Source organism: Leguminivora glycinivorella, chromosome 18, assembly GCF_023078275.1.
Source record: "Leguminivora glycinivorella isolate SPB_JAAS2020 chromosome 18, LegGlyc_1.1, whole genome shotgun sequence".
In the NCBI taxonomy this organism is placed as follows: domain Eukaryota; kingdom Metazoa; phylum Arthropoda; class Insecta; order Lepidoptera; family Tortricidae; genus Leguminivora; species Leguminivora glycinivorella.
In genome coordinates this window covers 16,623,767-16,650,896 of record NC_062988.1, presented here as the reverse complement: position 1 = coordinate 16,650,896, position 27,130 = coordinate 16,623,767, and the positions used below count along the sequence as shown (strand labels likewise).

Below are 27,130 nucleotides of genomic sequence, written 5' to 3'. Positions count from 1 at the left end.
AAACTTCACAGGAGGATTCCTAAAGACATATGACTAAATACATGTTTCAGGTTTTTTGAAAATTTGACCCCTAAAGGGGTGCAAAGGGGGTAAAGTCAAAAACACAATATGGGTATCGTTTTTATGGTTTATCGGGTCGCTGATCACGATAAATACAACGATTTTTAAATCTAATGAGGTGGAAAAGAAATTTTCTCCCCTGTTATTGTGCAATGGGGTTAAAATATCCAAAATAGCCATAAGTATAGCTTTAGTTTTTATCTTTACTTCTGGTTCAAGAGATTTCAAATTGACACGGAAGTTCCTTAGAGGAGCACTAAGAAAGGATTTTTCAAAGTTCACCTCCTAGCATGATAATTTGACAGGGGCAAGGACAGGGACAGGGCCAGGGCCAGGGACAGGGACAGGGACAGGGACAGGGACAGGGACAGGGACAGGGACAGGGACAGGGACAGGGACAGGGACAGGGACAGGGACAGGGACAGGGACAGGGACAGGGACAGGGACAGGGACAGGGACAGGGACAGGGACAGGGACAGGGACAGGGACAGGGACAGGGACAGGGACAGGGACAGGGACAGGGACAGGGACAGGGACAGGGACAGGGACAGGGACAGGGACAGGGACAGGGACAGGGACAGGGACAGGGACAGGGACAGGGACAGGGACAGGGACAGGGACAGGGACAGGGACAGGGACAGGGACAGGGACAGGGACAGGGACAGGGACAGGGACAGGGACAGGGACAGGGACAGGGACAGGGACAGGGACAGGGACAGGGACAGGACAGGGACAGGGACAGGGACAGGGACAGGGACAGGGACAGGGACAGGGACAGGGACAGGGACAGGGACAGGGACAGGGACAGGGACAGGACAGGAACGGGATAGGGATAGGGATAGGGATAGGGATAGGCATAGGCATAGGGATTGGGATTGGGATTGGGATTGGGATAGGGATAGGGATACGGATAGGGTTAGGGATAGGGATAGGGATAGGGATTGGGATTGGGATTGGGATAGGGATAGGGATATGGATAGGGATAGGGATAGGGTTAGGGATAGGGTTAGGGATAGGCATTGGGATTGGGATTGGGATAGGGATAGGGATAGGGATAGGGATAGGGATAGGGATAGGGATAGGGATAGGGATAGGGATAGGGATAGGGATAGGGATAGGGATAGGGATAGGGATAGGGATTGGGATTGGGATAGGGATAGGGATAGGGATATGGATAGGGCTAGGGATAGGGATAGGGATAGGGATAGGGATATGGATAGGGATAGGGATAGGGATAGGGATAGGGATATGGATAGGGATAGGGATAGGGATAGGGATATGGATAGGGATAGGGATAGGGATTGGGATTGGGATAGGGGTAGGGGTAGGGGTAGGGGTAGGGGTAGGGGTAGGGGTGGGGATAGGGATCGGGATCGGGATCGGGATAGGGATAGGGATAGAAATAGGGATAAAAATAGGGGACGGGGACGGGGATAGGGATTGGGATAGGGGAGGGACGGGGACAGGGACGGGACGGGGACGGGGACAAATATAGAGATAGGGACGGGGATAATAGGGATTGGGGTCGGAATAATCGGTCGGCAATCGATATTTAGGCAGTGTAAAATGCAGGTGGCCCAGTGGGAAGGTATTAGTAAGTAGGCATCGGCGAGTATCCTGCATCCGTAAACTATTACATTCAATGTGCTGTAAGAAGATCGTTGTTTGCTTGCCATTTATATGTTTACGTTTGCAATAAGTATAAGCAAAATGGAAAAAATTGTAAGCGATAATGCAAGGAAGTACTTTTTACCCTACCGACCATAGCGTCGAGATACTGGCTATGTGGGTTGTATGAAGTTTCCCCAGTATAAATATTTATATAGGTAAAATACATACATATTCGCACCTACGCTGTGGTCGCTGTGTAACAATTCTACAATCATTGCAAGAATTTCTTTTAAAACAATATTAATATGTGTAAGGTACAGTCAGCCAAAACCGGACCGTACAGCAAATAGATCAGTTACAATGGCCCTCCAGTCGAGAATTGCCCCGCTTTACCTTAATCGAAATAATCGCGGACAGATGTACCTACAAAGAAACTTATTTTTTGTAAACGTTTCAATAAGAATACTTTTATTACGCGGGCGAAGCCGCGGGTAAAAGCTAGTGATACCTATATATTTCTCGCGTCAATAATGTCAAATCTTCTAACATGTGATTAAATCAAGTTCTTTGGTCCACGTAGCATTTCCTTGCTCAACTGAGCTGACTGGAGGCGACACGACCATGATACGGCCACTGAATTGGGTCGTAATGATCGTCTTTTCTGGCCTGGCCCCGTAATAGCCGAATGGCATTTCTGCGACGCGAAACGAAAACGAAACGCCGTAAAGGTAGTCTGGCTCTGTCGCGCTAATACGCAAGAGCGATAGAGATAGATATTTACGAGCGTTTCGTTTCGTGAGCGTTTGTGCCATTCGGCTGCGTACCCTGGGCTGGCCTGTTCTTGACTGGGCCGGCTATGTCTGTCGCACGCACCTACTGAGGTGGGCAAAGATTGCCACGATTTGTGCCACAAGACGGGCGAACCGGCGAGGATCTGGCAGACCCAGGCGGAGATGGCGGGATGACCTGGATGCATATATTAGCGACTGGCCTGAGATTGCTCAAGACTGTGATAGATGGCGATCAATGGAGGAGGCCATTGCCCAGGCCAGGCTATTAATAATAATTAAAAAGAAGGGCCCCGTGTGGTGACGGGTTAAGAATTTCACTACCTCCTTTCTTCCCGTGGATGTCGTAGAAGGCGACTGTGGGATATGGGTTAAATTGTGGGGTAGGCGAGAGGCTGGCAAGCTGTCATTGCAATGTCACAACTTGGGTTTCTTTCAACCCCTTTTTGCCAAGTGTGGCACAGAAACTTAATAGTTCATGTGCTCTGCCTACTCCTTTATGGAATACAGGCGTGATTATATATATGTATGTAAAAAGAATAGAAATACATAGTACGTTGACTACGATTCAAACTTCCAGAAAATTAATAAAAATATTCAATAGAATAGAACCAATGGCGTGGAAAATATCCAAAATTGTATACGCTCTTGAATATAATAAAAAAATCAGCATAACAATTAAAATGCATTTAAGATACACGTAAACTAGTGCACGGGTGTTAAAACATACCACATTTTACTGTACGTGCGAAATATGCATAATGTATGTTGTGTTATCAGCGTAACATTCTTTGTTGTCCAACAGCATTGTCTTGCGCAGTCGAGTTGTTTTAAAAACATTTCAATATTTCTAAACCGTGTTATCAAACAATATCGACGTTGGTATTCATTGCGTGATAAACGAAACTAATGTGCAATAAGCATTTTTTAACCTTGAATAATCTTCTTTGCTTAACCTATTAATATCTGGGCGACCGAGCTTCGCTCGGTTCTATTTTAATATATCACGTCTTTAGATAAAAAAAAACTCTTATAAATACAAAAACAAAAAAAAGACAAAAAAAAAACTTAATTTCTGGCCGGGATTCGAAACCCTGACACCTACGATCTATCTGTGTACATTAGACCGACCTCGTACGACTGAGCTAAGCGGAATCGATGCGCGCGCGGCGAAATTAACGACCATATTTTACGTTTACTAACGCGAAAGAAAAAGTCATGAAAACTCGAAAATTCGCGTTTTCCGGGATCTAAGGCTACGCTAGATCGATTTTTCACCCCTGAAAACCCCCACATAACAAATTTCAGCGAAATCGTTAGAGCGGTTTCCGAGATCGTCGGTATAAATAAATAAATAAATAAATATACAAGAATTGCTCGTTTAAAAGTATAAGATAATACAGCGTGTGTATTCCATACGGGCGAATATCTTAATAACGATTAGTATCGGACCTAAGGAGCCTAACTACATGTTTTTTTTTTGATGAGATTTTTTTTTCATACCCAATAATTCAGCACGCAATGTATTATGTCCACAATTCCTCATCAATAAGCCTACCTAAACGTCATTACGACATGACGTTCATGTCATGTCAAATTAAGTTGGACGGCGTACATTGCTGCTTGGTCAGATTTTAAATAAAAAATAATTACTCTTAATTAAAAACACTTTTTAACAAAATGATTATCCTATACGAGATTCGTATGATCAGATACTATAACTGGATACATTATTCACCCGTATGAAATCCACACGCTGAGTATAGGAAACAGGTTTTTTCCCAGCAGTGGGACACTTCAATAAACTAACAATAATCATTGACTGGAATATGTAAAAAAACGCCAAAATGTCGACTGGTGAAGAGCGAATGTAAAACATAACAGGTGCCGTAGCCGAATGGCATATCTGCGACGCGAAACGAAAACGAAACGCCGCGAAAGGTAGTCGGGCTCTGTCGCGCCAATGCGCAAGAGCGATAGAGATAGATATCTACGAGTGTTTTTCGTGAGCGTTTATGCCATGTGGCTACGTACCCTGAAGTGTTATTGTCGTTTCGTAATGTTTTTTCTTTTTTCTTCTCCCATCTTTATATGGCATCTTGACACTTGGCTAGACACACTGCCGCATGTCTAGAGATATACTGACTGTAACAAGTCCATTTTATTGTAACTGAACTAAAAGTCGAGATAGTATCGTAACATGCAGAGTTCATTCACTGAGTCTGTATATTTTAAAAGTATTTCATGATACCACACAATTCAAATGTAAATTCTATTTACTCGCGACAAGGAACATATTCAAACGTGCTTAACTTTGGACTTGTTACATTTTTCTTTTATAAAAGAAAATGAAAAGTATGTTTAAAAATGCTTATAATATCGTTATAGACTTACTAGCTTTTACCCGCGGCTTCGCCCGCGTATTAAAAGTATTCATTAAGATTTTCATTTGGATCCGTAGGGACCGTAGGTTTCTCTGTAGGTATATTTATCTGCGATTATTTCCATTGCACATAATACTTTTGCTTGCAATGATTGTAGAAATATTACACATCGACCACAGCGTAGGTAATTCTATATACGCTGGGGAAACCTTTATAAACATCCCACATAGCCCGTATTTCGACACTATGATCGGTGGGTAAAAAGTACTTTTTTCTATTATCCCTTACAATTTTTTACATTTTGCTTATACTTATCGCAAACGTAATCTTCAAGCAAGCAAACAACGATCGTCTTAGAGCACATTGATTGTAAGAGACCGCCGACCGATTATCCGTATCCCGCTAACGATACCCATATTATCCGTATCCGTATCCGTATCCGTATCGCTATCGCTATCGCTATCGCTATCGCTATCGCTATCGCTATCGCTATCGCTATCGCTATCGCTATCTCTATCGCTATCCCTATCGCTATCGCTATCCCTATCGCTATCCCTATCGCTATCCCTATCCCTAACCCTTATCAAGATGTTTAATGATAACATTTTAAGTTCTCGCGCTTTGTACACATATTTAAAGTCACATACAGGTCGAACGCGATTAATTAACATTATTTTTACCTTTTTTCCCAACGTTTCGGCCAGGTTGCACTGGCCGTGGTCGCGGAAGACTGACGTCCCAGCAAAATGTCACCGGAGATGTAAACAACACAAAACTACCCGATATTAATTTATATAAATGTTCGGGGTAGACAAATAAATATAATCTACCCGCTTTTAGTTAATGTTTATTTCCCACCATGTTTATTTTAAAGGTAAAAATAATGTTAATTAATCGCGTTCGACCTGTATGTGACTTTAAATATATGTTTAATGATTTCTTATCAAGTGCTAAAATATAAAGTTTCATGGTTTTATCATTTTAAATTAAGAAATCCCATACAAACTTTCAACCTCTTTTTCAACCCCTTCATCCCTTTTTTTCGAAATAAAAAGTAGCCTATGTTCTGTCTCAGGGTCTAAAGATTGTCTGTTCCAAATTTCATCAAAATCGGTTGCGTGGTTTAAGCGGGAAAGCGTAACAGACAGACAGACAGACAGACAGACAGACAGACAGACAGACAGACAGACAGACAGACAGACAGAGTTACTTTCGCATTTATAATATTAGTATGGATGGATGACGTTTTAAATATGTGCAATGTTTATTTTGATATGCGTACCATCGGCAACACTGTTAGCTGTACATTTGTAATCCTTATTACAAGGGCATAAAGTCTTCCGATGGTTAGTAAAGTCAGTAGCCAAATTGAGTTGGTAAAATAAATGTTGTTATACTGTAAGCGGTACGTACTGATTTTACATGACAATAAAATTTACACGGTAATGTATAAACTGTCATATTTAAGAATGTACGTACCTACAAAGGAACTAATGTATGTGTTTAAAAAAAAAGTACATAATTTTTATATACATTTTATGGTGAGTTATAAATTATAATATATTGAGGCTTTGTTTAAATATTTGTTGATACATCGGCTGTTCAGATATATCTAGCCACTGTGAGTAGCGATGCATGTCCGTTTCAGTGACGTCTATTATCAATTCGACCTCATTCAGCTCAAAGTGATTAAGTATAGAGCAGAACGGGCAAGGACAACGCTAATTGAAGTTGAGACGCTGTCCAATAATAATCTAAATGTCTAGATGTTAGTTAATACGCGCTTGTAACACCTCTAAAATTTCAAACTTCTATAGCATACGCTATGGAGCGCAGCATTTTAGGTGTCAAAAGGACCGATCGAGTCCGAAACACTACGCTGCGCTCCAAACACAAGACAAACATACACAGAAAGTGCTCCAAGTGAATTAAATCTTTAAAATTAATAAAAACATACCCATAACCTCCAAGTGCATACACAAGTTGGAATAAACAACTCGTGAATTAAACCACGCTATTTTTAACTGCACAGTGACACTATGTGGGACTTTACAACAACGGTAAGAACACATTTTTAGCCGTTGAACGTTTAAAATTATTAATGTAAACAAATAATCCCGTTAATTATAACGGTGCTAAGAACACTACGCACAGCTGATTGGACAGAGTGTTTGACAACTGACGGATTGAAGTATCGTGCTGCACAGATAAAGAATAGTGTTGCCAAGTAAAAAAGGTACGTTCAAACAGCAACCAAACATTGCCTAAAGGTGCGTTCAATATCTAGCTCAAAACAGTATAATTACAAAATACATATAATATAAATAAAATGTCATCCAAGAGACCGATCAAAGCGACCACAAGCAGCCGAAATATGTCGAATTCAGTAATTTGCTACAAGTGTAAATCGTATGTTGACCCAAAATCTACTATAGCATGTTCAGTTTGCAAAAAACGGTACGAATATGACTGCGCAGGCGTCTCAGAGAAGCTGCATCGACTGAGAACACTGGATACAAGGAAACAATGGAAATGTAAAGCATGCGCCGAAAGTACGGCTTTGAAGAATAAAGAGAAAGCGGGTGCATCTTCTACGACACATGAGACCCCTGACACTATTAAGTCAATAAAACAGTCAGCAACTCTTGAAATTGACGAAAATTTATACATGGCGCCAGAGCAATCACCAGCGCCTGAAATAAACCATGAAGAGGTAGAGGCAACAAAACAGCCAATGTCACAGACTGCGGGCCATGAATCACCTACAGAGCAAGAAGAGGTTCTTACCGATAATTCTTACTCACAAAATTCATCTCTAATTGGCGATGGTGACACCCTTGATGAGTCATCTATATCGCATACTATTTTAGACTTGCTATCAAAAAGTGCAGATACGTCCTTTAGAAGATCAAACGAACTTCAAGACGTTAAGGAAAAAAATGACCAACTATCAACCGCGCTCGATAGTACGCAGAATGAACTGGAAAACACAATATTAGAAAACAATGCATTACGTAGACAAATAGAGAAACTTACCGTAGAAAATAACACATTAAAACAATTATGCTATTCACCATCGCGATGCAAAGGAAAATCTGGGAGCACAAAAAAAACAGGCAAAACGCCTTTACTGATGACACCAAGTGGAAATTCAACCCCAACCCGTGTTTCTGCTAAAACTATGGATGAAGGCATAGATGACCAATACCTGCGACGAAAGATTATGCGGCTTGAGGAGCAGCTGAAAGATGCGGCTAATAAAATAGCAGAATTAACGAAGCAGATCGAGATACTGTCGCAAAAACTTCTATCCACTACTAACAGTACTAACCCTAAAGTGACATACATAGAAAACACCGATCCCAGATTGTCATCGAACAAAAGGGATCAAGATGGACAGACTCGTGCTACTTTTTCACATAACAGGAAAACTAAACTTTGTGTTGTGAGTAATCAAAGATATAATGGAACAATAGCAGCCATGAAAAACGCATTTGACCGTGAAGTTGAATACTGTCACTACACCACGCCAAACTTAGGAATAAATGACATACTGAAAGAATTGAGTAATAAGTTAGTCGATTTTACGTTTAATGATTTTTGTGTAATACTTCTAGGTGAAACTGATTTTAAAAACACGCAGAACACTGTAAAACTTGTTCGCGACATAAGGTCTGAAGTGCAAAAAATAACCCACACCAATGTAGTTATTTGTCTTCCCACTTACGTGTGTGGAGCTCCTATATATAACTATGTAATCGAGACTTTCGGAAAAGCGTTAATACAGGATGTGCAAAGGGACTACTATTGCCATATCTTTGATACAAACTTAGAATTATCACTTGACATGTTCTCCAATTACTCTGGCAAAATTAATAAATATGGTGTAAGAAATGTGTTCGTAAATTTAAAAAACTACCTGATTGACATCCAAACATGTTTAGAAGAAAGTCAGATATCTCAAAGCCAGCATTCCTTTCGTTGCAAATTGTTCTTATGAAACTAATAATAACAATTGTAATTTTTCTAAACTTTACGTTATGCATCAAAATATCGCCGGGTTACTGAATAAAATAGATAATATTAATATAGCCTTAAACGAACTTGAAACTGAAATGTGTACGTCGGTGGACGTCGTATGCCTCACTGAACACTTTATCAAAAGTGGAGAAGAAGAAAATGTAATACTTCGAGGATACACGTTAGCCGATATATATTGCCGCAGCCATAGTCGTCGTGGTGGCACATGTATTCTTATAAAAAATGGAGTTAGCTTTAAGGTACTAGATTGGATAAAGGGGCTAAGCATTGAAAGTGTATTTGAGTGTTGTGGTGTGATGCTCCAAGATTTGCAATGTATAGTTGTGTGTGTCTATCGAACTCCAGCAGCGGATATAGGCTTGTTCTTTCAAAAACTAGACGACTTGTTATTTAGAATTTCTAGAAACCATGCTCAAAAAATCTTCTTGTGTGGTGATTTTAACATTGACCGTCTCAAGCAAAACCCGACAAGCCTGGAATTCGAAAGAATACTACAGGAATATAATTTCTACCTCCAAGTCAACTGTCCTACTAGAGTAACTCTTAACACTAGCACTTGTATTGATAATATCGCTACCAACTTCAAAATTAAACAGCAAAAAGTGCAAGTACTTCCTCTTAAACTATCAGATCATACTGCCCAACTAATTGGTATAGGTATTGAACGGAAAAAAGCAGCAGTTAGTTGGTATAGTTGGAAACGCGACATGTGCCAATATAACAAAAATAAATTTAGAGAATGTATTAGTAACTTATCGTTCTCAGAAACGTATACTACAGACGAGACCAATGAAGCATTTACTAAATTCCATGATCTAATTGTTTTGTTTTTCGATCTCTGTTTTCCACTTATCAGAGTTAAAGAAAGTATTATTAATAAGCCAAAATGGATCACAACAGGCATAAAAATCTCAAGCCAAAACAAAAGACAATTATATCTTAAATATATACGCACACGAAATGGAAACCTAATAAATAGTTACCATGGATATACGAAGATCCTTAAAAAATGTGTCCAAACATCACAAAGAATCACAAATGCTACATACGTTAGAAAGTCTGATAATGTAACCAAAGCCACTTGGAATGTGATAAAGAATAATACTGTTGATAAGCAAATAAGCAAAAGCGTGGGCATAATTCACCAGAGCGACCTGGTTATTAGGAACCCAACTCAAATCGCAAACGCATTTAATGACAAATTCGTAGATGAGGCTAATGAATCTGCAGAGACCCCGAAAATAAATTGCCGCGGAACTGTTCGAGTTGCACATTCTATTTTCTTAGAGCCTGTGAGCCCTATGGAAATTTTTAAAATCATTAAATCACTACGAAATACTAGGTCTACTGGCTATGACAATATCCCGACATCATTAATAAAAGAAAATGCAGATATTCTTGTTTATCCTCTTTATCACATCGTAAATTTATCAATAAAAGACGGGGTATTTCCGGAAAACCTAAAAACTACCGTAACGAAACCAATTTTCAAAAAAGGCGATAAAAAAAATATTGATAATTACCGTCCTATTGCTCTGATTCCTATATTTTCCAAAATTTTTGAAAGAGTTATTTACAGTAGAATGATAAACTTTCTTGAAAAAAATAATGTAATCTCAGATGTTCAGTATGGATTTAGGGCAAAAAAATCCACGACACATGCTATATTTGACCTTGTTAATACTGTAGCCAAATGTAGAGATCAAAGAACTCCAGTATCAACGATCTTTTTAGACATGTCAAAAGCTTTTGACAGAATCAGTCATAATTTACTACTAAAAAAAATTTACAATTATGGTATTAGAGGCAATTGTTACCTGTGGCTGAAGTCATATCTTGAGAATAGAACGCAATATACGGAAGTAGTATCTTACTCTGACATTACAAGGTCACTAGAAATATACAGATCAAATCTAAGGAGCATTAAAACAGGCGTGCCACAAGGCAGTATTTTGGGACCACTTTTATTCATACTGTATATAAATGATTTACCTAAAGTTACGGATCAGAAGATGGTCCTTTTTGCTGACGATTGTTCTATTATCATTCAAGGAGGCACGGAGGAAGAGCATAATAGAGTAGCAAATAGTGCTTTTCATGATGTCATGCAATGGCTAAAAGCGAATAAATTGAAGGTTAATGTTACAAAAACAAAATACATGCAGTTTTATGCTCCACAAGGTACGCCTCCTAACGTTAACGTTAGGTATGAAGGCATTGAAATAGAAAATGTAAAAACGATAAAATTCCTAGGAATAGTACTTGATTGTCATACAACATGGAACGCGCATTCCGAACACATATTAAATAAGCTTAGTAAGTTCGTGTATCCCCTTAGAAGACTCAAAGAAGTATCTTCAGAGAAAACGGCACTTCTAGCTTATCACTCTTACGTCATGTCGAATCTTCGATATGGACTTGTGATATGGGGAAACTCATCCAACAGGGATACTGTGTTTAGGCGTCAGAAGCGATGTCTTAGATCCATATACGGATTAAGACAAAGAGATTCGTGTAGGCCACTTTTTAAAAATCTAAAATTGTTAACTTTGCCGTGCCTGTATATTAGCGAAGTTTCCATATTTGTTAAAGCCAATAGTCACCTTTTTGAACTCAAACAACCCAGGCTTAGGCTGCAAGCCAAGTATGGATTGGATAAAATTATCCCAAAACATAAATCAGCAACGTACAAAAATAGTGTCACGGCAATGGGTGTCAAAATTTTTAATCATCTTCCTTATGATTTAAAGAAGTTACCACTGGAGGCTTTCAAGAAGAAAATGTATGCTTGGCTAACAGATATGTGTTTCTATAGTCTTAACGAATATTTCACAAGTACTCATAATTAATTTAAGTTTGTATTTTGTCCTGCATGATAAGATGTGTACCTAACTATTGTATACCTTACACTGGTAGAAAATGGAGATACCTACTATGTAATACGACCATCTGTATAACCTGTTTTCATACAATAAATACATTTTACTTTACTTTACTTTACTTTAAAACTCGCATTGCTGATGTTGGCAAAAAAACCGCCAGGCTTAAATGGGACTGGGCCGGCCACGTCTATCGCATGCATCCGGATAGGTGGGCTAACATAGCCACCAAGTGGATGCCGACGAAGAAGCGTGGGCCGGGCAGGCCCATGCAAAGATGGCGAAACGATCTTGACGCCTTTCTGAAGAACTGGCCGGAGGAAACAGAGAACAGGGAGTCATGGAGAGCCAGGGAGAGGCCTTTGCCCAGCAGTGGGACACTCAAATAGGCTAACAAAAAAAAAAAGCATACGGGGACTGTTTGCCATCAGGCGGGCCGTATGCTTTTTGACATTGTGTGGTATTGTAAAGTCGGGTTAGATACCGAAGATGTGGAGATAGTTGAAGAGAGAGATAGGCTACTTTTTGTTTCTTTCTAACCGCCCACTTCCATATAATGGGAGGTGGAAGTTTGGATGGAGCATTCCGCTAAGTATCTACGTCCAAAATTGCCTGAGGAACCTTGCTGCCGTAACATTGCAACTATGTCATGTGTGTAATAATTAGACAAACCGACAATAATTAACGTCAGAAGAGACATAATATATATTATGCACTAAATAGCAGGTATAATTTATTCCGAATTATAACAGACCACAGATTACACAGACACTGCATTATAAATCGTTTACAAAGAGCGCGTGGTTACCAGGTATATAATATGTATATACAATTATACATTTTCGGGAGGTAGTAAAGGGGGCGGTGAAATTCTTAGCCCGTCACTGTGCAAGTATAATGATAATTTAAGTCCCGGTCAGCTGGCCACTGTGACACACACAACAAACAGCACACCAGCGGGAGCTGTGGAAATCATAGGCCTTTGCCAGCCAGTGGCACACATAAACAGGCTATTTAAAAAAAAAAAGAATATTTCACTGGGTCAAAAATCAAAACCGCAACAAATTGTTTATTGATTAACAAAACACAACTGGCCTCCAAAAGTAGTTATAAATTACTTCAAATTCGGCAAAACCAAGTTATATTTATTAATTTAACTCGGTTAATTAAGTCTGGATAATTACTTCGGCCTAATTAAACTGTTTTTGAGTGATTTGAGATGTATTTGTGGAAAAGGGAAAAGCTCAGTCATTTTGTTTTTCAGTTACTTCCTAAGTGGTTTGGAAGAATTTGGTAATGATAACATTTGTGAAATTATGGATTATTTTTTTTTCATATGTGCCAAATAAGCATAAGGTATGCATGACAGAATGTTGGCTTACTTGTTTGGAAATGTTTGACACTAACCTAAAATACGGGAAAACTAAAAATTTACACACACTATTTAAATATTCAGAAGAACATTTGGAGCTTACGACCTGTTTTTCATTAATAAATTAGTAAATATTATACTATAAATAAAATTAAAAATTGCCAGTCATTCCCGTCCCCAAAGTCCCGTGGTAAGCTTATTATTTTTAGGGTTCCGTAGTCAATTAGGAACCCTCATAGTTTCGCCATGTCTGTCTGTCCGTCCGTCCGTCCGTCCGCGGATAATTTCAGTAACCGTTAGCACTAGAAAGCTGAAATTTGGTACAAATATGTATATCAATCACGCCGACAAAGTGCAAAAATAAAAAATGGGGTACCCCCCCTACATGTAAAGTGGGGACTGATATTTTTTCATTCCAACCCCAACGTGTGATATATTGTTGGATAGGTATTTAAAAATGAATACGGGTTTACTATAATCGTTTTTTGATAATATTAATATTTTCGGAAATAATCGCTCCTAAAAGAAAAAAAGTGTGTGTCCCCCTCTAACTTTTGAACCATATGTTTAAAAAATATGAAAAAAATAACAAAAGTAGAACTTTATAAAGACTTTCTAGAAAAATTGTTTTGAACTTGATAGGTTCAATAGTTTTTGTAAAAAATACAGAAAACTACGGAACCCGACACTGAGCGTGGCCCGACACGCTCTTGGCCTGTTTTTATTTACTAGTATTCTAGATATTTCAAAAATTAAAGGAAAAATGGAAAATATCCTGGGAATTCAAAACGTCACAGATTCGATTCCAGCCGGAGGTGTGCAATTTTCTATTTTTCCTAATTTAATGAATAAAATATTTAACGTCGCTCGCATACGTTTCTGTATCCACACAAATAAGTTTATGATCCTGGATGTTCAAACACAAACTCTAAATAAATGTTCTAAATGAGGAATAATAAAAGAGTTAAAAATTCCGCTGAGCTACGGAATTCATGAGCAGAGCAACTAACAGAAAATAAACAATATAATTATGTACTTCGCACTTAGTTAGTCCTCATTTAAAACGGTAGAATAAGCGGTTTAACTAGCGACGAGCTGCGTTTGTCAGATTTTCCAGTTTTACTTTTTTAGTGATAATTATTTAAGGATATATTTTATTTAATAATATCAAGGATTTTTAACTAAGACGTATCAAACAATTTGTTGAGCTGACCTGACCTTGTATGTCTTAAACTATTTATTTTTAAACTGTCATTCAGCAGCAGTAGTTAAAATACTCAAACTATATGAAGAAGAAGGTAACAAAAAAATGTGTCTGCCTCTAATGATAGAAAATTATTAAAACCGGCTTTTGGCGTGGCTGTGTTGGGCCACGCTCAGTGTAGGGTTTCACAGTTTTTGAACTTATGGTTCAAAAGTTACAGGGGGAGGGGCACATTTTTTGTTACTTTTGGAGCGATTATTTCCAAAAACTTTGTCGGCGTGATTGATAATATATATATATGTATGGTACCAAATTTCACTATCAGCTTTCTAGTGCTAACGGTCACTGAGATTATCCGCGGACGGACGGACAGAAATGGCGAAACTATAAGGGTTCCTAGTTGCCTACTAGAAAATCCTAAAAAGAACTGCTATTGAACTAGACTTTGGATTTCAAGGCGCTAGATAACTGAAGTTAATTGTTTTGAATAAATACGAGTATTACCAGATTTAGGCCGCAAAATGAAATACAAACCAACCTACTGATAATACTGATCCCAATGCATATAATTATATGCCTGTATCAACAGTTTCATAATTACCTATCTTACGTTGTAATAATTAAATAGAATATAAACTAAAAATAAACATACATTTTATTTTTCAATTCGTAGTATGTACCTACGTAATTTTTACAATGCGCTTATGAACGGCAAAACTTTTTTACCCCAAAACAATAAAATAGGTATTAGGGTCCTCCCACATCTAGCGTCTCGCGAGCGTAGCGTCGGGCCAACTGTATGGAAAAAGACGCGTCGACGTCGACGCGACGCGACGTCTTTTTCCATACAGTACGACGTCTTTTTCCATACGACGCGACGTCGACGCGGCGTCAGGCTTTGCCCATACAGTTGGCCCGACGCTACGCGTGGGGGGATATTTAAAATTTCAAACGGGACTTAATCGCAAGTTTCAAGGACGGCATTTTCCCCGTGTAATGACTACCCACTGTCACGTATAACGTGAATATTTAGTAATTTGTTGTCTTGGATTATCCTTTTTTTTATATAGTATATACCTACTTACGTTCACTTAATTATGTATAAAGTTTCAAACTTATCTTCGTACTATATCTACTCATTAATATTATAGGTACTAAAATAATTCAACGCACAGACAGATTTCCTACTCTGTGCTAGGTATTTTATATATACGTACGGCGGACGTGGTTTGAACGTTTTAAAATAGGTATTGTACGTATTCTTACTTCTTAAATAAAGCTTAATATAAATAGCAAACGAAATTCCTCGATTTACTCGAATTATTATTCCCGTGGGTAGTTGGAGTGTGTAATTGAATGATTTTTAAATCCAATAAAATAAGCCTTTTTGGTTGAACATCAAACAGACGTTAAAAACATTTTATTCCGAATCAGTTACGCTTTATATTTGTTAGCTAAAAACTCGAATTAAATACAAAATTGTGAGATGTTTATAGGATATTGAACCTGAAATAAATGAATAATAGTAGATGTACAACAACAAGGGCATTTAGAGTGGACCCATTTCTACCCGAGGCAATTTAAAAAAAATAGTAGACGAGGGTAAAAATTTACAATTATCTCTCTGCTTTTTACTTCGATTGCGAGGAAAATAATTATCAATTGTCAATTTACACCATGAAATTGTCATAAAGCGAAAGAACAAAATATCGTACATAACCAATTCCCGCCAACTAACTTTTTTTTTTTCATGACATCAGAGTTTGGTTTTCTGCCAAGTCAAAAATTTTTGATTTACTTAATTTAATAACAGACAATACGGAATTCTAATAAATTGTAGGAAAAATAAAATAACAAGTTTTGTCCTCTACACAATTTTCTTGCTCAGTAAAATTGTGCAATATATACAATTATACATATATTGTGTTAATAACTGTTTGGCTCTTGAGACCGATTACCTTAGTGCAGCCACACTCAAAGTGTGCTCCGCGGAACCCTAGGGCTCCGTAAAGCCTCTCTGGGGGCTCCGTGTGAATATTGGTAACAAAGAAAAAAAAATCAAATAAACACCTCTCCTCTCTAGTCGCATAGTTCAACACTTAGGGCCACTTGTACCAACGAAAAAGAAGAGTTAACCCGAGGGTTAACCCACTATTTTATATGGAATTTGACAGATGACAGCCCACTGACCCTGAGTTAAGTGGTTGGTGCAAGTGGGCATTATTAAAATAAAGATTGCAACTATATACACCGTGTTTCCGGTATCACTCAAAACCTCAGACACCCCAACTGATTTTTATTTTTTTAAACGTATCTACAATGTTCATTTTTTAATCTGATGATTATTATTTTTTTAAATTGAATTTTTAATTTTCTGTGCAGCTCTACTCGGCTTTTAACTCTACACTCAATAAAATAATTGCTAGCTACCATCATAAACCTTCAAACTGTTTAATTGTGTATGTTACTGCAACGACATAAGGTTTACCAATAGACAGCTATGTCACTGTAAAGCACTTTAACCTGTGTCACAGTAAACTTCAAATTGGACAGGTGACGCAGTAAGCAAATTTAAACCTAACATTCAAAATGACAAGGTTGTAATTAGGAACGAGTTCAATTTGTTATGACTTAATGATAAACTTTAAAATTAAACTGACGCACAACGTCTATCTCGTAGCGGAAAAAATAATCGTCCAAGTAACCAGCCAGTATTAATACCCTTAAATACTGAAAAAGGTATACAACCTCTAACAATATGATATGCACAATGTTGTATTACGAATTTGTAGAATGGGCACGTAAACAATAACTAATAATACAAATTAAAACAAAAAATATTACCCCCATCAAGATATAGCTCAATCGATTCTACTCTCGATTCTGAACAAACAGTTTTCAGGTTTTTAGTGTTAAGTGAAACACGGTATATATTTTTTTCATTTATTTAATTTAAGGGTTCCGTCAGATATTTTGGTTTACAAAAGGGTTCCATGGGAACATAAGTTTGAGAACCGCTGCCTTAGTGTTAGAAGAAAATTTTACTTCTAGTGCGTTTTCACATTATCCGATCCGATATCGGATGTAGGAAAGATTTATCCGATATCGGATCGGATAATGTGGAAACACACTTATGCTCTACACCTACAGCATAAGATGGGATTTTATGTCGTCTACGCAACATAAAGGTGCACTTTCTGAGCATGACAAGTGAAAAATTTTTTGGGTTATTTTGTTGTTTATTTTAAATAGACTATAATTATTCGTCTCTAATTAAATTAGCGTTACTAGATACAATACAGGGTGTAAACCTAATACGGGCGAACCTCTTAACGGTGGTGAGTATAGGAAATAAAAAATGGAATTAGATAACTTTTACTGAAAATTGAAATATTTTTTGTATCCCTACAAAATAATTCGGCCCGCAACGTAATGCAAACATGCTCGCATTAAACGCTCGTTGACAGTTGTCATTGATTGTCATCGCAACCACGTTTACAAGTACATTGCTGCTGGGAAATTTTTCAAAAATTCATTAAGGGGTGAAAATTAAGAGTAACTCAAAAACACCTCTTAATTAATGATAACAATATTGAATTATATGCCTGGTTTCATTTATCGCCCTTATTAGGTTTACGCGCTGTATATAAAGATATTGAATCGTTTGGAAGATATCCGTTCATTGTACTTCCTGTGAGATTCATAATGTTTCTATTAAGTATATTTTAACTGTTTTATTTACCCCAGACATACATTTACTATTGTTTTCATATAGGTAACTAATTAAATACGTATCTATAATACACCTAGACGTGAGATACCTGTTAAAGATATTCTTTTTTTAAATTTTTAAGTGAATAGCAAACCTAAGTAGATACCAAAAATGATTTGGATGAACCTGCTGCAATTATCAGTCGCCGCTTCCTGTATAAATGTAGGATAGTTATATGTAAATACTACATAGTAAGCTATCATAAAATGTCACTCCAAATATTTCCTACAGTTAAAAATTACATAAATATTGTAAAACGAAAAAGCGTTTAAAAAATATAATAACGCAATAAACAGTGGAATTGTACCTAGCCCCGATGACCTTCCAAGAGATAGAAAACTGCGAAAAACCCCAACGCAAAATAACTGCTTGATAACAGGAAAACTCAGATATAAGATCAGAACTGACACAACCCAACCATATTTATTCGCAATTCACTTCCCGCAAAAAAATCCAGGCCAACTACTAATTACATAAACAAAAACGCAATACGAACTTTTCTTTTCAAACACGCGTTTAAAAAATAATAATATCGAGAAAATGCACTGGCCACTTACGTATCATATGGCAGCGTCATTGTGAAAACTATTTATTTAAAAACAAATAATTCGAATTTGGAACGCGGCGAATAAGTCGGTGCACTGGATGATACTGAGGACTGATTCGATGCGCCCGCGTCGCGATCGTGCGGTGACGTAATATCAGTTATTTGTAAAAGGTCGTATCTCCGTGTGTTTTGTAACTACATACGGTTTTTTTATAGTTTGGCGTTTTTATTGGTAGATGCGGTAATAAGCAAGTGCGAAGTTGTCGGTCTCAGTTGTTGTTGTTGCATTCATTGGTTTGCTTTGTTTATTATGTAGTAAAATATACATAGTATACAGGTTGTTTGTTTTAGTCGCCTGCAAAAATTATGGCTGATCCTTTTTACGCGAACAATAAACACTAGAGTCATGTCACTCCGTCAGTAAGGCCCACATGCACCAACCACTTAACTCAGGGTCAGTGGGCTGTCATCTGTCAAATTCCATATAAAATGGTGGGTTAACCCTTCCTTTTTGTTGGTGCAAGTGGCCCTAAGAAAGACGACATAAATATGAAAAATCCACTTTTTGCCATTTTGAGGCTGGCCAAGTAATAAAGGTGAAGAAATTCTACACTTAAGTTGCGTATTCATTATAAATATTTTTGTTTCGAAACACGGTTTATAAACATTGTAAACACACAAAAAAAAGTGTTTAAAAACCGAGTTTCAAAACAAAAATGTTTAGGTACCTATCATAATATTTTAACGATTTTTCGTTAATTTTAAACAAATCGAATAACAAGAGCTACTTTTTCAAGTGTAATTTATGTAGATAGATTAATAAAGACATGGATATAATAATAAAAATCAGTTTCCAAAGAATTACTCACGGTATAAACTTCCAACCCCAGACCACAGAAAGAGGCAATAAATTGGTGCTGGCAGGGCATATAAGGAATCTTGAAGAACATAGGAGTAATGGTAGAAGTTCTACGAGCGAGTGATATGGTATTCGCTAAACCTCCGTCCCGTTAATGCCATATAAAACAAATCTACTTAAACGTAAGTACCTAGTCATGTCCGCGGCCGCAGAAATATCCGACACGGGCCTATTCCCAGGCTAGGCCTGAATCTTTAAGCATAATCTTTTACGGTAGGAAAAATACTAAGAGCGTATAGAACAATATTAGGTAAACAAAGCTTAAATATAATTTATTATAATGTTTTGTTTTGACATGTCACTTACGTTTTCTTTTCACGGTAGCTAATATCCATTTAGTTCTTTGATCCAATTTCCAGTGTGCTCTAAGAAACGCATTGAACGTGCAACGACTATTTATGTCATTATTTTTACAATTAACAACGAAACAACATTGGTGCCCCATATCAAACATTACACATTGTATTATATTTTATGAGTTTTGATAGATGACAACCACAATCAGTGTCGATTTTGACCACCGCAAGCACTGCGATCGCTTTGCTTACCCCCTCCATGCACTTCGCACGAAGCCAATAGCAAACACGCACTTTTATCGGATAAAAGTGCGTGTTTGCTATTGGCTTCGGCTTATTCTATACTGAAGTCAGTAAACTATTTATTGTGTCTACTATTATTCTGATTGTTCAGTTCCACGGAACCGAAACGCAACGACTTCGTTCAGCGCAGCGCGCAGCGGTTTGAAAATTGACGTTTATTCTTCGTGCGGAAAATATTAATTAGCAATCGTCGGTGTAAGTAACTAACTTTACCATTCAACTAGGTACCTATCACAGAGCTTTTCTTTCAATTTTAAATAAAGTTATGCTACTACTACACACATTTACCTACGTACATACTCGTATTAGAGTTATAAAGCTTTGGCCAGGTATATTACTCGCCGTACTCCACAGGCATGGCTAATACATTGCCAGGTGCGTCCCTAACGCCCAACTTTGCCAGTTTGCCCAACAAGTTTTCTCATTACAAGCTAATATTGATTATCTTTGCCCTTATTTGTGCCCGTTTTATTGTATGTGTTGGGATTATGACATTTTTGGGTTCAGTTGGAGTTTGGACGTTTGTGTTGTTCATTTGGCTATTGTTTTGTCTCTAGGGATGTTAATGATGTTATGGGCGTGATAATAATGATACATTCAGTATGACTTTAGTTTTAACTAGTAAGTAGTAGGTACCTAACATAATATCCCAAAAATGCGCACTATTATCAAAACTGCCAAATAAGGTGAAATACCCCATAATGGACGGTGATGCCATTATGGACAAAAAAACACAAATCCTGAAAAATAAGTATCTAAAATTAGTTTCTAAAAACTGACGGCTATGTACCATAAACTAGAGTTGTAGAGCTGTTTAATTTTGAAGTTTCAATTAATTCGGTTATTTCTGAAGGATTTGACGACAAGATGAAATTCATCAGTTTACTGAAAAAAATATCAAGACGAATTCTTAGTAATGTTGCTAAGAGAGTTGAGTTCATGTATAAAATAATAAAAAAATACTACTCGGTGTAAACTTGAATGCGTTTTACTTACTGCATTAAGCATGAGATAAGGTATAAAACACACTAGTTTGTTGCTCCAAAGATATAAAGAAATGGCGTTATTTTGCGAGTGTCCATTACTGGAACCGAAAAACTGCCTACCTCCTATGATGGACAAGGAACAATTTACAAAACCAAAATTTACAAGAAACAATCCTATGTTAAAATAACTAAAACTAATTGTATTTATGGTATATAAAATTGACTCATTGAGTATCAGTTGGCTTTAAAAGTAAAATTTTAAACTTATCTCACTGTCCATAATAGGGGATCCATTACTGGAGAACTGCCGTCCATAATTGGAGAAAAAACACCTAGTTTTAATTTGTTAAGTATGAAGAAACTATTAGGAGTATCCATTCTGCAATACGCTTGAAATGTAAAAGAAGGATAGGACATTCAAGATTTAACACGCTTAGCGGTAGAATTTATACTTTTATGAGTGAAATATCAAAAACAGGCGAAAATTTTCCTTAAACTGTCCATGATTGGGTCCGTTACCTTACACTAATCTAAAATAGAAATACACCTACTCGTAAGTTCTGTTACATTATAGTTCATTACGATACAAATGCGAAAAAAGGGCGAATTTCCTTTTCGCACATGTCCCTCGACGCACGATGGCCCTCCGAAGTTTCTACCTGACAAGAAATGCACCACTTCTCGCACTAGTGCGTAAAAAAAGCAACACCTATACTGAAAAAAAAAACTTAAAAATCTATTAATGTAGGTAGACTAGTGTTAGTTCGTTTTCTTATTTATACAAAAAAAACTGTCGAGAATATCGAGATTTTTTTTATATGTTTCAAGTAGATTTGACTTAGTATTGTTTTAATTTTGTCCTAGAATTTGTAATCTTTATTTTTTAATACTATTATCATTTCAAACATCCTTGCGTTTGTTGATTTTTTTTTCATCAAAGTTGCAATATGGCGTCATATTCATGACATTACAGTTTCAATACTCGGATATGTTTATCAATAACGTGTAATAATGTCATTTGATGATACTCGTATTGGAAATAATTCATGATATCATCTGTTTTGTAAAAACACAATGGATATTATTTAAATAATTGAGTGATTGCATTGCACGTGCCTTTTTACTGTGGTAAACTGTGTGATATTACTGATATTCATCCGTCCATCTGAAAGTGATCGTTTAGAATTTGTAGTGTTTATGGTTTTTAAAAATTACTTTATCGAAGTAGAAACTGAATGAAACTCACATTTCAATGCAAAACAACGTAAAGAAACCCAATGGGCTTTCGAATGTTATAGTATTCCTACACTGGCTGTTATACATTTTATATCACACGGTGTGACAAGAACAGCGCGATGACATTGACATTACGCTGTCCCAGTAACACCGTGTTAAGGTACAGCGGGGCAAATCTCGACTGGGGGGGGCAATTGTAACAAATCCATTTTTTCCATTATTACACTACGATGTTGAGTTCTACATGTATCCACTGAACACGCCTACCACACATAACCGGTGGACACTCTATTTAATAATGCAAACATGAGCCGACTGGCATAATCAGAGATGATGGCAAGAGGCCTGATGGAGTGTCCTTGGTCCCTTGGAGTATGGGACGAATGTAAGTGTGGGATGCTACCTGCGTAGACACGTTGGCACCGTCTCACCTCCAACGGACCAAGATAAAAGCGGGCGCAGCGGCAGAAAGTGCCGACATTTTAAAACGTAATAAATACAAAAGTCTTGGCAAAGAATACCTTTTTGTACCTTTTGGCGTAGGAACTCTAGGTCCATGGGGTCCCAGCGCGAACAAGTTGTTCACAGAAATCGCGAAGCGTCTGGTTGAGGTAACTGGTGACCGAAGAGCTGGCGACTTCCTCGCACAACGTATCAGCATTGCGATACAGCGAGGAAATGTCGCCAGTATCCTTGGTACAATGCTTCAAGGGCCTATTTTATACATTAGCTAGCTTTTAAGTTTAGTCTTAATTTCTTATACAATTATGTAAATATGTTCATGTAAAAAAAAAAATTTCTTCAACCTTAATGCAAACATTGTAAAACATGGAAAAAATGTAGGTATCAGTTACATTTGCCCCCAGTCGGGATTTGCCCCGCTCTCCCTTATATAAAATTTATAACAGCCAATGTGGGACCACCGTTAATGCCTCGAATGACCGTGACCACTGGTCTGGCCTAGTGGATAATGACTCAAAATAATAATTTCAATATTTTCATCGAATATTACAATCTCAAAGTATTATCTACTTAAAATATCATATTATGACATAATCTCATAATGCATTTAAATTAAGCAAGTCTAAAATTGTAATATATACGGTAGAACATCGACAAAAGAAATCTTAAGAAACGTTAGGAAAATATTCGATTCGATGAAATTAACCACACACGTGAAATATCAATTTTAATAGTATATTACGATACAAGGGGACCCCTTTCTTTCCCATAAACTTTTTGGTCAGAATTTCGTTAGTCATAAGTTGTTATTCATATATTTTGTGGTCATAAACATCACTATAAAAAAAAAAATAAAAAAAAGTTGCCCCCAACCAAAGTGACGAGCAGGGCAATAAAACGCTTGAGCTCGCGTTATCACTTTTCTATTGTCTTTCACGGAGTGAGCCGAGACCTACAATGCAAGTAGTAAACCCACATAAAGGAAAGTCGATATGGGTCTCGGCTCACTCCGTGCAAGACAATAGAAAAATGATAACGCGAGCTCAAGCGTTTTATTGCCCTGCTCGTCACTTTGGTTGGGGGCAACTATAGTCATAATTTTTGTTACGAATAATGCTTAATGGTACTAACATTAACAACCCATAATATTGGATGCCATAACCTTAAAAGTCATAAAGTTGATGAGTATAAAATTGAAAGGCATAACAATAATTATCCAGAAATATTACTAGGCATATTTTTTGAAGCCCTACTGATTGTTCTGCATACAGTTTTAAGGCATAAACCTCATAAGTCATAATCTTTGTTACGAATAACGTTTAATAGTTCTAACGTTAACAACCCATATTATTTTATTTTATTTATTTTATTTTATTTTATTTTATTTATTTATTATAGAATACTATAATCTTAGAATCAAGAAAGTTGATGAATATAACATTTAAAACGTATCCCTTTGTTAGCCAGATTATCATTAGTCATAATTCTGAAACGGTTTCATTAGGGTCACCTATAGATAGGTTAGGTTAGGTTTGTTTTATGGCAATCCTGAAAAGTTACGCGTTTTTGAGAAAAACCAAATTATGACTAACGAAAATGTGGACAATCGATACATTATACCTTATGACTTTATTGGTAGTCCGCATTTACCTCGCGTCCATTAGAACGGAAATAGGACCCCTGCCCCCCTTCTACTCGTTGACGAAGCCGAATACTACAAAAATCAGCATGCAAAGGAAGAAATGGCGGGAAAATCAGTGAGCTCATTAAGTATTTTAATCCTCATTTCTCAGCTAGGTTCGCTAGTTACCTTGTGTCATTCAGAGCAAAAATAGGAGCCCCGCATAGCGAGGCTCCGTCGAATCGCTGGCGGGGCCTAATACTTTTAAAAGCAACATGAAAAAATAAAACACATAACATGTAAAAGACGAAATGGCGGGAAAATTAGTGAGCCCAACGAGAAAATTTTCATTTCTCGGGTAGGTTCGTTAGTTACCTTGTGTCATTCAGAGCAGAAATAGGAGCCCCGCATAGCGGGGCTCCGTCGAATCGCTGGCCGGGCCTAATATTCTTAAAAGCAACATGAAAAAATTAAACACATAACATGTAAAAGACAAAATGGCGGGAAAATCAGTGAGTTTATTATTTTACCACTTTGAGATTATCCGCAGACGGACGGATGGACAGACAGACAGACAGACAGTTGACTACGGAACCCCAAAAAAGTATCTTCTGTGAAAAACTAAATTATGACTAACGATAGTGAACACGAACAAACATTATGACTTCAAACTTAATGAAAAATAATATAGATCCCATTGAATGTTATGTTTTAGTTTTAGTTTTAGTTATATTTATTTCATAATGATAAATTACATTATAAATTATGCTATGTTAACCTATACGAATTTACATTATGATCGTCAATATAATTATTTCACATGCATTCATTCAATTGTATAATATCAATAATAATAATCAAAACAAAAAGAGTTAACATAAAAACGAATTCAAACTAAAAAAATTAATACATAACGATACAAGTGCGTAAAAAGGAAGTTTGAAACGAGTGGTGATAAATTAAAACGCGATCGAAGGGAGTGTTTTAAATCGACACGAGTTGCGAATTTCCTTTTCGCACGTGTATCGTACGATGTTTTTCAGTACAGATGGCCGTCCGAAGTTTCGACCTGACAACAAATGAACCTCTTCTCGCACTAGTGTGTAAAAACAGTACCGAAAATTACTGAAAATTTTTCGTAAAAATGCCTTCGGTAATATACACAAAAGTTTTGTCAAAATGGAAGCAGGTTTTTGGCGACTATGGTACGATAGTGACATAGGCAGGTGAAAAAAAAAAGATTATACAGAGATTACATTTACTTTTCACATTATCTACCGTGTAATCGTTAGAAACACGCGCATCCAGCAAGTCGCAGACTAAAGGTAAAAAAAAAAAAACACAAATAGAGATAATTTCCCTTTATCAAGGTTCTACTGTATATAAACTAAGTTACGAACAGCTTAGCGATAACTGAAATGAGTTAAATTAAAGTGTCTCGGTCGTCGATTTATTTCACTTAGCTAAGGCTTAGGTTTTTATAAAAATATTAAATAGTACTACCGGACAGAAACCTTCATACAAATTTAAAGTTTCACGGCCGTTTTACTTCGGGTATTTAGTCAGGCAAGTATAATAATCATATCTAGGGAGCACTAGTGGCCTAGTGGTAAGAGTGTGCGACTTTCAATCCGGAGCTCGCGGGTTCAAACCTTGGACGGCTCGTACCACAGAACTTTATTTATATAGAAGAAACAAGTTCATCTATTTGTATAGGGGCCGAGCGTGTCAAATTTTGTATTGAAGTTGTTTCTTGCCTGTAATTTAAAATATGTCTCAGGCTGAGATTGTTCATAATTTTTGTGTTGTTGCAATTGAATATCACGTAACGAGGCATTTTTTATGTTTTGATTGACTTCAACTTACAAAAATTGACGCCCGAAAGCTGCAAGCTGCGATTAAAGACGGACAACTCAGTGGATTTCACTGAGTTCATTTGACACGCTAAGTAGATGCGTTTGCTTGATCTATGGTATATATGACATCTGTGGCTCGTACCAATGAGTTTTAAGGAACTTACGTGTGAAATGTCATTTCATCCATACTATAATATTATAAATGAGAAAGTGTGTGTGTCTGTTTGTTTGTCCGCCTTTCACGGCAAAACGGAGCGACGAATTAACGTGATTTTTTAAGTGGAGATAGTTGAAGGGATGGAAAGTGACATAGGCTACTTTTTGTCTCTTTCTAACGCGAGCAAAGCCGCGGGCAAAAGCTAGTATGATATAAAAACATCGTGTAGAAACCAGACTAAGGGCCAGTTTCATCAACCACATTTGAGACACATCATCGTCACGCAGCTGACGTCTAATGGAATTTCCCATACAATAAAATTTAACGAATGCTTTAACGGTGACAGACGGTTTGATGCAACCGGCCCTATACCAAACAGGGCCTAGACGGCTAGTATAACCCTGGGTGGAAAGTCAGATGGCATCAGTCGCTTTCGTAAAAAGTAGCGTGCACTCCAAATCCTAGTATTAGTTGCAAAAGTGCAACGTGCAAGTTGTGGAATGAGCTACCTTCTGAGGTGTTTCCCTTGCGCTATTACGATATGGGGTTCTTCAAGAAGCAGGTATTTAGGGTTCTCAAAGGTCGGCAACGCATAATTGGCTCCCCTGATGTTGCTTATGTCCATGGGCGGCGATG

The 27,130-nt window shown here is 37.3% G+C and overlaps 1 protein-coding gene across 1 annotated transcript in view; it reads right to left on the bottom strand.

The window, feature by feature from the left end:
• LOC125235982 overlaps positions 1 to 18,787 on the bottom strand; it is a 30,205-nt gene extending 11,418 nt beyond the window's left edge. The window contains exon 1 of the mRNA XM_048142653.1: positions 18,669 to 18,787. Coding sequence (XP_047998610.1) covers positions 18,669 to 18,688 — 20 coding nt within the window. The 5' untranslated portion in view covers positions 18,689 to 18,787. The remainder of the gene's footprint in view (positions 1 to 18,668) is intronic.
• Positions 18,788 to 27,130: the final 8,343 nt, after the last annotated feature.